Consider the following 14,092-nt stretch of genomic DNA (forward strand, 5'->3'; position numbering starts at 1 on the left):
CTATTTCCAGTCAATTATCTTTATCATGCAAACTATGCAAACAGGCTTTGCCCCAAGCTACAGACAGTATCCTCATTTAGTAAATGACAAGCTTGCCTAATACAGTAGGCTTCAGATAGATACCCAGGGTAAAGTACCATAAATGCAAGTTGCTACTAAACCTACAGACCCCCGTTCTTAAACTGAGTGGCCTATCAAGTCAAGGTGGGTCTTTCAACATGGTCACCTCTCTTACTGAAAGTCCCTTAGAGCATACCATGATTCTGCATTGCTCGTCCCTTTTCATCTGACATCTGACTCGGTGGCTCTCTTATTCCCTTCCCTTCCATCTCTTCATTAGGAGCCTGCATTCCCATGGGTTCAGGGGAGGGCCCAACCTAGATGTCAACCAGCTGATTAAACTGCAGCTGGGCTACACCCTCTCTGTCACTGGTATTCTCACAGGCCCACACTACTGCAACCATGACAATTCCTTCCACCTCCCCACCTGAGTCGGAGTGAATTCCCATGTCTTGTCAGGGTGCATCTGCAGAGGTGCTGGGCTTAATCCCTAAGGGAGGGAAGAGTCAATCCTCCCTTTCCCGCACACAGCAATCTCCATGAAGATCCTTCACAACTCGACAATGAGGCTCAACAACAAAAAACCTTTAGCTCTAATGGGAGGCAAACATAATTACCTCTGGTGGTGAAGACAGGATGCATTACATGTGTGTGGCTAGGTATGAAAAGAAATGTTTGTGTGTGAGGGACTAAAGGGTGGCTCCACTCACTGCTATCATGTGGTCACCAGAAGGTCAGCCATGAGGGGAATTCAGCCCTCGGGCTGGAAAAGGTTCTCTACTCATGATTTAAATGGATGAAGCAGCTCCACATATCGATCTTAATAACACAGCAGACCCCATCTTAGCATCTCAGCATATCCAATATTCAAAAATGATACAGTAAACAGATCACAAAATTGTAAGAAAAAAAACAAGGCAAAGTTATCAGTTTAATGCAGCATATTAGTACTTTAGTACTTGTTTTGAGAAACAAGACTGATGTTCACCAGGGTGGATAGATAAGTGGGCTAGGCTTACAGGTTGCATTGCTTGTACACGGGGATACAGTCTTTCACCCAGGGCCTGTCGATGTGCTGGAAGAGGATCCGGGTCATCACTAGGATTCCCTTCTGATGCAGGTCGAAAAGGTCTGGTGTCAATGGAGAGTTGCCTTCTAAAGTCCCTTAAAAAAACAACACTTCATCAGAAATTGTCTTTGTTCTGCAAAAGACTCGGGTAAACTGCATAGTGGGACTATATTCCAGGACTACACATTTGCTCTTCTGTTGTTTTATAGAAAATAGGAAAGCCATCCTCTCCTATTTTTTGTTCGTGTCCTGATACAATGGCAGCTGCTTCCTAGTTATTTTTAAAAATTACTTTTGAGTCCTTGGTTCTGAAAAATATTTCACAGGTTTGTATTCTTCCCTTCAGCAAAATTTCAAACAATAACTAGCAGTTTATGGTTCCAAACACTCTTCTGATTAGAATTTAACAACAAAGAAAACTACTTACCTATCTCTATCTCTTCGAGAACCAGTTCGCAAGCCACTGCTGTTCCTCCTCATTTCTCTTTCGCGCTCCCTTTCCCGATCTCTCTCCCCTCTGTTCCGTAATCTTTGCATCAGACCTGAAAGGGCCAGACATACTTAGAACTTGCATACAGTTATTCTTGATAAGAATATTCACTCATTCATAAATGCTATGAAGGATCATGAAGCTGCGACACTCAACACTGAGGGAGCAGAACACAAAATTTAGCTTGGAACCAGAGTTCCAAATTCAGGAGTTTTAATAATTGATATAATCAGATTTCTGCAACCAGTTTTATTACCCCACCACACACATACACTTTGGAAGTCTGAAGTTTTCAGTACAGACAACTTCAATATATTTGAGGAACAAAACGTTAAATATTTAACCCCTATCAGTGAATCTTTGGTTTGGCTCAACCCTCTAGGCTCTTTTACACCACTGTAACAATGTACATGTAACTGGAATAATATGTCTACTCTTCCTTTGTTTACTCTTGCCTTCATTTTCACCCCCTTCCTCTGTTGTCTCCCTTGTGCTGAATTTAGGTTGTAAAGCCCCTGAAAGCAGGGATCTGACCTCTTAGACTCTGTAATAATAAATTATACCAATTCTGATCATTTTTTCTTCCTGTTTTCCCCTCTCAGTGATCTCTTTACTTCCTCTGGCTGTGCAGACATCAGCATTCCATTTTAGGATGTTCAACTCTCAATGTTTAGAAGAATTATTGATGGAGAATTCTGGTCTACTATACTCAGGGTTGTGTGTATAAAGTGATCACATTAAGTGCACAAATTGGAATTGAGTGTAGAATTCAGCATCCTGAGATTCTCAATCTGACTGTTAAGAAGTCAGACGTGTAGCCCTTATAGCTGCTAATACAGGTTTGAAATCATGTGGACAATGCAAAACCTTGCAGAATTTCTTGCCCCTATGCCTGACTAGTTGCATAAGTCTTTAAAGTTATGCAGGACAAATTCGTTATATGATACCTACTTGTATGGGTCCCCTTGTTGGCATTTTGAATACAGTCTAGGTTTGGCAGTTTCTCATTTGACAAAAAAGCTTGTGCAATAGCAGTATAAAAGCTTCGTGCTACACCACTCCCTTCTCCTGGTTCATCCTTAAATGTAACCTTTACTCTATGTACAGCCATTGGAGTTGTAGCACATCTGCGACCAAAATGATTGTTGAGCTGTCTCATAGTTTGCTGAATTAGAAGATCTCTATCCCGATCAACCTAGCAGACATAGAACAAAATCTTAAGCTTATTAAGAAACAGGCTAAACAATTATTCTTTTATATAACTATATGGGCACTCAAATTCCACTCAGCAACATCTCTTAACTGCACCCTGAGGCCAATCATACTGAATGCTGATACAGGGTCCACTATAACCAGAATGACCAAGCAGCTGGACAACCATCTGTCAGGGATGCTTTAAGGTGGATTGCTGGATTGAGCAGGGGGTTGGACTCGATGGCCTTATAGGCCCCTTCCAACTCTACTCTTCTATGATTCTGTGAGTTTTATCCTTCCTTGCAAATGCCACTTGTACCCAACAGGAAAGCTGGAACATGGGCTGGAAGATCTTCAAGATGTTACTGGAATCCATATGATGCTGAAGCTGCACCATCACAAACTTTTAATTATACCCCTTAAAATAGGAGGTTTGATAGACAACCACTACCATGTCAAAGGTTTTCTTTTTTTAAAAAAAAAAGTGGAAATCAACACTTTTAAGTCTGGCTAATATTTGCCTTGAATAATATCTGCCAGAGATATCACTATGCCAAAATCACCTAAGGGAATATAATAACTCAGGACACTGAGCATCTTCATTTCAGAATACCCAATGTCCCATGAGCTTTCACCCTGCTCACACTCAACTGAGACCACCATAGACTGACTGAGAGTGTTTGGATTTTCCCAGGTATATGCAGTTTAAATTGTTCTGTTGGTCCATTCCTTGCAGTGCCTGGAGTTGAGGACAAATTACAATTGCTTGACCTCTGTTGCTGTCTCTCTGCATGCCCAAATAGTCTTGCTATGTGGTTTAAGACTGTTTTTCAGGCAACTTCCTCAGTCACCTCCTATTGAACTTACGTCCCAGCCCCTTTAAGTCTGCAAGATTACCTTACAAACATTATGTTCTGTGGACCAAAAAGATATAACTAGAGTCCAGCAAGGAGGGACAACAGCACAACTTTAAACAGCCTATCAACCTGGTTAGACTACTTTCCAGCCATGTTTCTGATGTTTGGGGAGCATTAGCTACTCTGACACACACAAGGTGATGGAGGGAACAACATTTTATATCCTAAATCACTGAGGTAAGTCGCTGTAAAGCAAACAGGGTATTCCACCACAGTTCATCTTTTAAATCAAGCTAAACTCAGAAAGCTACAACTACATTTACCTCTAATGTTAAATCCCTAGATTGTTGGTTTCGCAATTTTTCCATTTCTCGACGGAATTTTGATTCTTTTACTTCAAAACCACCTAATTCAGTCAAGATCTACAAAGAGAATCTATGTATTAGTAAACACAACAAACAACACTACAATACCACCAAGCAGTCTTCAATTAAGAAAACACATACCGATCCAGGTTCTGCTCCCACGTCTTCCATGAACACTCGGCCAAATAACTCTAGTGAAAGCCGCCAACGTCCAAGCAGCATATCATGAGAAATAACCATTCCCATAAAACTACATTGTGGCCTGTAAGTCACAAAAAAGGGAAGGATTGCTTTAACATACTAAACATGTTAATTTCAGGATTGTGCTTTGCTCAATAGCTGCCAAATAATTCTATGTTTCTAGCAAGAGGAGTCAAATGACTGTCTCTGCAGTCCCCATCAAGTATGATTTAAATTCAAGCACACTAATTTAATTGCAAAGATGGGAACAGCCAAAGAAATTTGATCCTTGCCACCACAATCCTTGCCAAGCAGCAATGGTAAAAGTTCCAAAGCTGATTGCCAAAACTGGACCAGAACCAAGATGAAAAGTCTCCTGTTCGTAATTCAGCCACTCCCTTTCTCCTTCACCTCCAGCTGTTGCCCACTCTGAGCAGTCGATCACAGCAGCCTGCACTCGGAGCTATGCAGTAATAAGGACACGAGATGAAAAGTGACTGACCATGGATTGAGAGAATAAACTAGAGAGGGCCACAGTCTCTCAGGGTAATCTCTTTAGGGCCACATATCAGTGAGGGGACAGCTGTCATCCTACCCGCCCCCCCCCCTCTCTCTTTGAGATGGCTCTCCGCATTAAGCCCCCCTCCCCACAAGCCAATCTGGACTTCATTGATGCTGGGGCAGGTTTTTTTGGGTTTGTGTGTTTATTTCTGCTGCAGCTTCTCTCATCTCAACAATCCATTCAGGCTTCTCTGTACCTGCTATACAACTAGAGCTCAAACTGCCCAGCAGGCACAGCAAAAAGCCTCTATTAACCCTTCCAGCTAAGCATCACTGGAGTGGCGGGACACACAGTGGCAGCAGTACCCAACTGATTACTACAGGAACTGCCACCTCTTCCATCTCCACTTCTTCACACTTTCCCAGAAGATGGATGGTGAGCAATCACTCAGTGAGATAGCAACCAGAGATGAGTGAGTGATTGCCAAGCAAACTCCTGTGAAAAAGAATTTCTCCACACTATCTTAAGCCACCTCCTTCATCGGTTGCCTGGTAGAAAAGGAGGTGGCCCCACACCCTCCTCCCCACCTCACCACAATGATTGGAAGTTGCAGAAAAGGCTGGGCGTGAGAGAAACGCACTGGCGAGTTCAGCCTGCCCCAGAGAGTAGAAGGAAGGTACAGAGGAATCTGATGACACTACAGGCTATGTAAAATTGTGCCAATGACTGTGTGTGGCCCATGGGTTCTTCCACAAGTAATGTGGTACCTGAAGGATGTTAAAGGTGGACCTTCACTTTCAGTCAGCCCAATCTCTGCCAGTAAACTGCTTTTCAACTGTGCTGCAAGATCATGAGCTGACGGGCCTGGCTTTGAACCCTCTGATTCTTCCGACGGCACATTTTGTTCTTCTTCCTTCTTCTGCCGATTCTGCATGCTCATAACATTTTTTAAATTGGCTGCATAAGACATTTTTGTTGGAAGAACCTAAATGAAGAGGCAATTAAACTGCTCTGTAAATAATGATAGCAAGGTATTTTCAAGGTAATAGTTCTAGTCACATGTGTAATACAATACTGTAGAATCCCAACTCCTACAACTAGATGATCCCGAATATTTAGATTAAGGACACAATCCTACACATATTGAGACAGAAAAAATGCCTAAAACTCCCAGCATGTCCCAGCCAGTATGGCTGACTGGAAAATTGCTGGAAGTTGTAGGCCTTCTTTCTATCTAAACATGAACAGGATTGTACCCTAAGCTGATTAGTCCCAAAGAAATCCATGTGACCAAACAGCATTTTTGCCTATAGAGATTTCTACTTAAAAGAAACACACATATAAATGGAGAATGTGATTAGCTTCAGCAAAGTATTCCAACAGAGATGAGAGTACTTGAAGATAGCAGTTTGGAATTTGCCAGATATAATGTTCTGTGTGGACAAGGTTTTCCCTTCTGATATTATCCTATTAGCATATAGATTTAATTTTGCAAATATACAGATAACTGTGAATGTATGGAAATATTAAGAAAAAAATTAAGAATATTTGTTCAACACCCATTAAAAATGCTAAGCACCATTTTTTTAAAAAAAAAAATTTTTTTTGATGCATTTCATCCTAGTGAGCTATTTGCCAGCTCACTAGGAGCAGGCAGAAATTGCATATGGCTAACAACGTTTTCCTGGATGCTGCAATGACATTTCCAGGGTCCAGAATTAATAACATAAGCCAGGGTAGGAAAGGTACTGAGAGTGGTGGATAGAGAAAGCTGCAAATAAGATACCTTGTTCTCCTTTTAGGCAGAGAAGAACTGGCAAGGGAAGAAGGAGGTAGAAGGAAGCTTATGAATGTTTAACACACATCACAATAAGTTCATACCTCAAGACAGTTTCTATCCACGGTCACTTCCATTAAACACTTTCCACTATTGGCAGAGGATGAATATAGACCCTGACTTGGCCGCCCAAACAGATCTTCTTTTCTAGCATTTGGCTGAAAAAGAACAATTCCGTAAAGCCTTTGTTAATAACAAACCTGGATGGCATTAACTATGAGAAGTATGAGACCCCATAGTTGATAGCTGGATCCCATATATCTGAATGCTCCTCAGCAAAAAAAAAGGTGACAAATTAATTAGAAGGTGAAACACACAGTAGGATGCATGTTGTTTCTGTCAGCCATAACCAAAGGAAACATACACCTTCATCTGGCCAAGAACTTGGAAAAATCTGGAATGGGGATTTACTTCAAATTATGATGACCCAGTTATCCTACCAAATGCCACCAGGAAATTATTCACCTAGGAAGAAGAATCTTAAGTCCCCTGCATACAAGTGAAGCAAGGATGACAACCAAGGTTAAAGATCTCTGAATGTTGTTATATTGCTCTCCGTACAAAAACAAGTACAGTTAACTAGAAGGTCTTTGGAAAAGTAAGGTGCCAAACAACAAGGAACAACTACTGGCTGTAGCAACTCTTCCCTCGCACCTGAGTAAATTTGCTACCTACCTAGGAACAACAGTCGTTCAAGACTATTCCACAGTTTGGGTATGGAATGTTACCTGTAACAAATGTGGCTGGTCTGCCAAGGGAATGGCCTCTGCTAGAGGAACTTCAAAGGGGTTGGGTGGAATACAGCCAAGGAACGTCATAGAATCTGACCGTCGGAAGAATGGATGATTTTGGCCTGTTTCAGCTGGGAGGGAATCATCGTCCTTGTCATTAAGTGTGGCACCTGGAAAGCAGAAATGTTTGGGAGGGGGTGGGGGAAATGAGGTTACAATTCAGTTCTGAAAAAATATAAACTAATAATAAAAAAAAGTAAGTGGAATAATTATCAATATTTTGTCCAAGAAAACTGAGAAAATGTCTTGAGCAAAATTAACAGTTAAGCTGTATCCTAGTCATCACAACCAAATCATCACAATTACTTTGCAACACTTCAAATAAGATTTGAGGGTTTTCCCTCCCTAGAATATAATATTTACCTTCCTAACTAATACATCTAGGTATTAGTGCAAACAGCTTCCTAAACCTAAAGTGTAATGACTGAACATTTTACCATTTTTATTAGTGGATTCTGAAGAATTTTTTTATTATTATAAGGGAAGATTAAGAGGGTTTTTTCCTCTTCCCTCTACTTTTTTTTTTTGGGGGGGGCAACTAAGCTACTTGAATTTTGTATCCCTGCATTCTGGTGAGAAGAGAAACTGAAAGAATATGGAGGCAGAACACATAAGCAAGGCCCAGGAACTCACATAAAGCTGCTTCTGGGTAGCCTGGGAAATCGAATTTCCAAAGTCCTCTACTTCAATCCACTAGAAACACCATTTCCCAGGCTCTTCAGAGGAAGTAGTTATCAAGGATGGGGTTATTGCTACAGGTCCAATGCTTTGGAAATTTAAATTTTGTTAAAGGAGGATGGCACGGGGTCAAGTGGAGAGCGCCAGTGAGGAGGAGCTTATCTAGTTGTACTAACATTAAGAATTCTAAAAAAACTCTTGGAAAAACCAAACTGATTGACAGGGGAGCAAGTGAGAAAGCTCACCAATTACTGCCATAAATCCAGATACCTGGAAGCTGGCTATAGTTACACAGCGGTGAGAATAATACTCTGTGCATGCTCAAAGGCATTCCGTAGGGCATGCCTCAAGCATTCCAGGATTGAACCCTGACACTAAAAAAATGTTTCTAATGCTGATCCCTGAAATCTCACCTCTAGGGCTTCACTTTATCAATTACACTGTGCTTCTATGATTATCCAAAAATGCAAACTGCTTGAAAACTAATGTTGTAACAGGATTCCCCTGATCTCTAGAGTATGTATGGGCTGTTATTTTATGATGTATTAATATGTCAGTTGGAAAGCTAGTTAAAAAAAATGACCAAAGAATTCCAGAAGTCTTTTAATCCTAAAATCCACAGGTTTGTAGGCTTCCCTACCTCCCCAAAGTATACAAACACTAACTTTGATTTGTGTCATCATCATTTTCATGTTCCGAATCCTCATTGTCAAGACCAAGTTCCAACAGTTCCCGAGTCCTTAAAAAAGCAGGATGTCAGATAATTTTAGATATACAACAGCAAAGAAAATATGTTTAATACGAACTTTCTAAAACTAATCACCAAAAACAACTAAATATACATAAATACCAAATGACAATTTCAGTTCAATGCCTAAATTCCTATTTAAAGCCCGTTCCATTCTATAAAACAATAAAATGTTTTAAACATCTCAACTTAATACCATTATATAACATGAGATAATATTAATAATTTTAAATATAAATGTTCCTTAATTTCCTTTTATGTCTATTGGGCGGTACAAAAATGTAATAAATAAATAAATATTTATTTGCGCTCAGAAACAAACTAGTAGCAGTATAATTGTTTTAAAAGTGGACAAATATGTTCACAGTGGCTCACTCCTCATTCTGCACCTGTTTAAGATTCATCTTCAAGGGAAGCCCCACACACAGGTCACTGCAGTAATCTAATCAGGATGTTACCATGGCATCAATGACAGTAGTCAAGGCAGCAGACATATCTAGTGAACTAACCAAAGCTTATAAAAGACAATGTGGGCAATCCAGGAGCAATGCTAGCTCCAGAAATACCCCCAGACTATGAAACTACCCCTTCAAAGAATATGCCCCAATCCAGAACAGGCATTTCTCCTTCTGAGTCTCCTACCATACTAATGACACCATTCCCCATAACTCCAAACAACCTCACCCAGTGGTTTCAAACATGTTAAAAAGCACGGGAGAGGAAAAAAATGAGCCTTGAGGAACTGCTGTTGTACAACTCCCATGCAGTGGAACATAGTCTTCCAGTGCCTTCTGGGACATATGATCCACAAAGGAGTGGAATTATTGCAATGCAGTGCCCTATACTGAACTCCAGAATGGAACAGTGATCAATGGTATTGAAGGCCACCCTCGTCATCCACCCCCGCACCAATATTTCTCTCCCAGCATATGTCATCTAACTGGCCAACCATAGTAGTTTGATGAAACCAAGACTTCAGTGCTCTACCTCCCACAACCAAATCCTATGATTGTTTTTGAAATTTTATGTACTTTCTGAAGGGCAAATAAAGCAATCATCATCATCTAATTTACTCTCATAACCAGCACAGGCTGAATTCCAGGTTTCACAATACTTTATTACCAAAAATGCACCATGCAGGTTTAGTGCCTACTACAAGTTACTGATATACCTCAACACATATTTTAATGTTATGAATGACAGGGGACACAAACACCCTTTGCTGCTGCACATCTGGTTGCATTACTGGCTTCTATACCTTTTCCGTTCCAGCTGAGGCGTATCCAAGGTTGTCTGTTGGTTCATTGCTTTAATCCAATAAATGAGAGCTTGAAAAACATATGCTACATGTTTCAATGAACAGACATCCAAAACTGGCAGAACATCAGAATGTTCATCGTTGTGAGAACGCATCAAGGAGAGGGCATAGTTTAAGAAGTCCCCCCTGGCAGACATCATTCCCTGACGAGCACTGAGCAGTGTAGCACGCCTGCAATTATAACAGGATTGAGAGAAATAGTTATACTCCAGAGCAAGGATTGCACCATTGAATTGCTGGCTTGGAATTATTACTTACTGGGGGAGGGGATCTTAACATATCTCTGTTCATACCTTCTACCCTCCAAAGTTCTTAAGCTAGCTTCCTCACGCGCTGTCATCCTTTCCCTCCTGGTTGAGTTCTGTGATGCATGAAGTGGGTGGTTTGGGTGCCCTGGATCTCCAGCAGAGGCAAGTGCAGAACCGTAACGGAGCTGAGCTTCAGTAGAGTCCATAATGCTCACCATCCAATTCCAAGTGGGGATCAGTTTTTCCTCAACGTAATTCTAAATAAAGCATCATCATCATCATTATTATTATTATTATTATTATTATTATTATTATTATTATTTTGTGTGTTAACACACACACGTATGTTCTATTTAATGTCATAAAAATTCTGCCTAATTCTAATCTATATCATTTTCTATGTTTCTGGAAGCACTTCATGGTCATACTCCTCAGGTCGTACAAAATATCCACTTCATTCACAGATTCCTCCTTTTAATTTCCGGCCTGCCTGTTTTAGCCTCTGGATGAAGGCAACAATTTCCCTTCCTGATGGCCAATACAAGCTGCAGTACCATGAGGAGTGGTGAACCTCCAGGCAATGATGCAAATCTGAACCATGGCACCATCCCAAAACCATGACCCCTCCTATCATCTCAGACAGATGCCGCAGGAAGCATTCCTACTGTGCCCAGCAATTTCATCCTTTTGCAGGGAACAGCAGGGAGGCAAAAGGAAGAAAGTGGCGGCAAGCACTCAAGGCAGGTGACTGGGCAGGTGCATGGATGAGTATGCCCTGCTGTCTTTGGGTTCTTGCCCCATTTATGGCGGGAAAGCAGACCCAAACAGGTTCCGATCAAAGTAATGTGGATCTCAACATGTAAAAAAGTTCCCAGCCTTGGGCTAACGAGTGCTTCAACAGATATATTGAACTCTTGTCCTGCCTAGAATTCCTGGCAAACAGAGCTTTTTAGCTGCTAAAAAGAAAGGAAATTTCACCCATTAGATCAGAGGAAAAATCAGGTGCTAAACAGAGGAAAGAAGCAAAGGAAGTGGGAAATGAGCAAGAAATAGATGGCGACTGAAAAAGAGAGGCTATTTATTATAACCAAATAATTTAGAAGGTGGCAGGTGGAATTTTATTTAAAAATGATCCAATTTGAACACGGAGATAAGCATACTTTGTTGCATTGTACCTGCAAATTCACTGCATCTTGGTACGTCAGCTTCACTGCAGCTGGGATCTGGGAGTACACCAAGTGATTGTACTTGGGAATCAGGCCCATCAGATCAGATATCTGTCGGATCACAATGCTGTATGCCCTCGCCAAACTGCTCGCTGATGTCAGGTAGCTGCTAGCATTGCTGGCTTCAAGAGCTGCAGCCGCTGCTGCTGCGCTTGTACTGATGGTACCACTCCGACGCAGGTTGGATGGATCAATGTAAATTAAGCCTGCTGAACTCGCTAAAGGGAGTAAGAAAAAGATACCCGAGGTCAACGAACAAACCAAAGGGAGTTCTACTATTTATCCCAAAGCAAATACCAATACTGGATCCTATTTAGTCTATAAATGGCATTTAAAGTAACAAAACAAAATACCACACAACAGCTTGTGGGCAGCACTGTCAAGATTCATATAAATTGCTCGTATATTTCCATCCCAAATCAGTTCATTAGTTAATAGATCAGAAAAAGACATCAATGTACAAGTGTTGTCTTTTGAAGTACCTGCTGGAGCAGAGGTGCTGGATGGTGCAGTGCTAGTAGTCCTCTGATTCTGGATGTTGCGTACTGCCCACTGCATCGAGCGGGGGGCCTGGGCAGCCCCATTGGCATGAGAGCTGCTGGTTGTGCGCTCCAGAGGTTCATCGAGCATAAAGGTCTCTTGCTCTATGTCATCACTCTGGCTGCTGCTGCTATCGGAATCACTGGTGTCATTCGACTGAGAGTCATCCTCAGAAAAAAAGGCTGGAACGCTGCTAGCACCTACGGAAATGCACATACTGTGAGGTTAACTGCTTCCGTTTTCTTTCCAGAAGCAAGTAAATGTGGAGCAATTCAGTGACACTCGTCACTGGCTCACCAATTTTAGTGGGATTATAGCCTTGTTTAGTGAATTAAAATTCAACACTTTAATAGCATACTGTGATACTCAGTTCTTATAAATTAAGAAATCGTCAAAAAATAAATCTTTCCCAACCTAGTTATTTCCTATGTTTTAAGCATCTTTTTAAAAAATATTATTATTTATCATTCTTTATGATATTTATATACGGCCCCATAGCCAAAGCTCTGTGGGCAGTTAACAAAGATTAAAACAATGAACGTTAAAAGCTGATATACAAAATTTAAATCCATAAAAAGCATAAGAACAGATTACATACAATATCGCAAAAGATAGAATTGTAGGTGAAACTACACATCTTTTAAATTACATGTATATCATCAACACTATTTATTTAAAAAAGTTTTGTTTTGCTTTTATACTATAAAAAAAGTCCTCAAGGCTTCTTAAAAATCAGGCAGCATGCAGACCTTGAAAACTTACTGCCATCAACCTCTTTGATTGAGACTAGAACAACCCTTATTCAGATTTTTTTTAAAAAAATGAAATACTGGCACTAAAATTTAATGACATCAAAATGAAGCTGATAAAAAAAAATATTACCTGCTTCTGATCCTGCTGTAGCTGCAGTGACAACACTTCTCCGTCCACTGGCATTGTCCTGGTTGCTATGATTACTCTCACTGTCACTCTCTGTTTCTGCTGCTGCTAGTAGATCCAACTCCATATCACTTCCTAATGTGGTGGGGTGTAATAAATTGATGGAACTATGTTAAGATAGTATTCTATATTATAGAACATTTCAGCTTCTCCATAAAGCTATCTTCTATTTTAATATCTTCCGCTGCTTACTACCTCTATAGAAAGCCATGCATTTTTTGGCCAGCTTCGTGTTTTTTTGATAGACCTAACTGTTGCTTGCATGAATATTACTAATACATTATTACCCCTTTTCATGGAGAAATAAGCTGGTCTGATAAGAAGAGGTTTATAATATTAACAAGAAAGTGTTTTACATTCCCTTGCAGAAGGTAATATCTACGGGTTAGATCCAGGCTAAGCTAGGTCCCACTGAAATCAATGTGAAAAGTTAATCATAACTAATTTATTCCAATGGAGTCTGTGAGAGTATGCTTAAGTGTAAGACTCAATGAAATCCATAGGACTTACTTCTGAGAAAACTAGCACAGGTTGACACTACATGCCTGGACCCAACCCTATTCATTTTAAAATGATTAAAATGTATGCCCAAGTATACCATCTTCATCGTGCTCGTCATGCTGCCCTTCTGCTTCAGCATTTTCTTCGCCATGTTCTTCTTGTTCATCATGGTGGTCCTCTTCTCCAGCTACCCCCTCAACCACTTCAACCTGGGAAAACAGATTTTTACACTGGGAAACTTTTTATGAGCTTCAAAGACATGTGCTAAATACAGCTCTGGATTTTGCAGATGTTTTAGACCTGCACTTTCTATTTTTCTGAAGTATTTGCAAGTTAAAATTCTGATCCCTAGAAAGCAAAGGAAAATTACAATCCTTGAGTAGTTGCTGCCTATGAAAGCCTCCTAGATGACAACTCATATTGTTCTCAAAGGCACCTTAGCACTTTCTGCGGCTACAGGCTAACATGACTTTGTTTCTAGTATTTCATAACACCAAGGTTGTACAAATGTTGGTATGCAGTCCTTGCAGTATAGCTGTAACTTCACAG

At 40.6% G+C, this 14,092-nt stretch overlaps 1 protein-coding gene across 7 annotated transcripts in view; it reads right to left on the reverse strand.

Annotated features, from left to right (window-relative positions):
• The window catches only part of UBR5 (ubiquitin protein ligase E3 component n-recognin 5), a 180,969-nt gene that overhangs the window by 12,245 nt on the left and 154,632 nt on the right, over window positions 1-14,092 (reverse strand). For 6 of the 7 annotated variants that reach the window (XM_063131016.1, XM_063131021.1, XM_063131020.1 and 3 more), the window contains 15 exons: window positions 13,641-13,752; window positions 12,986-13,117; window positions 12,046-12,303; window positions 11,513-11,781; window positions 10,383-10,594; window positions 10,030-10,260; window positions 8,689-8,762; window positions 7,283-7,455; window positions 6,599-6,712; window positions 5,485-5,702; window positions 4,177-4,297; window positions 3,994-4,092; window positions 2,571-2,814; window positions 1,557-1,671; window positions 1,080-1,224 (listed from right to left, as the gene is read on the reverse strand). In XM_063131016.1, coding sequence (XP_062987086.1) covers window positions 1,080-1,224; window positions 1,557-1,671; window positions 2,571-2,814; window positions 3,994-4,092; window positions 4,177-4,297; window positions 5,485-5,702; window positions 6,599-6,712; window positions 7,283-7,455; window positions 8,689-8,762; window positions 10,030-10,260; window positions 10,383-10,594; window positions 11,513-11,781; window positions 12,046-12,303; window positions 12,986-13,117; window positions 13,641-13,752 — 2,517 coding nt within the window. The remainder of the gene's footprint in view (window positions 1-1,079; window positions 1,225-1,556; window positions 1,672-2,570; window positions 2,815-3,993; window positions 4,093-4,176; window positions 4,298-5,484; window positions 5,703-6,598; window positions 6,713-7,282; window positions 7,456-8,688; window positions 8,763-10,029; window positions 10,261-10,382; window positions 10,595-11,512; window positions 11,782-12,045; window positions 12,304-12,985; window positions 13,118-13,640; window positions 13,753-14,092) is intronic. The other variant, XM_063131019.1, reaches the window with a different exon arrangement.

Source organism: Elgaria multicarinata, chromosome 7 (assembly GCF_023053635.1).
Source record: "Elgaria multicarinata webbii isolate HBS135686 ecotype San Diego chromosome 7, rElgMul1.1.pri, whole genome shotgun sequence".
Classification (NCBI taxonomy): domain Eukaryota; kingdom Metazoa; phylum Chordata; class Lepidosauria; order Squamata; family Anguidae; genus Elgaria; species Elgaria multicarinata.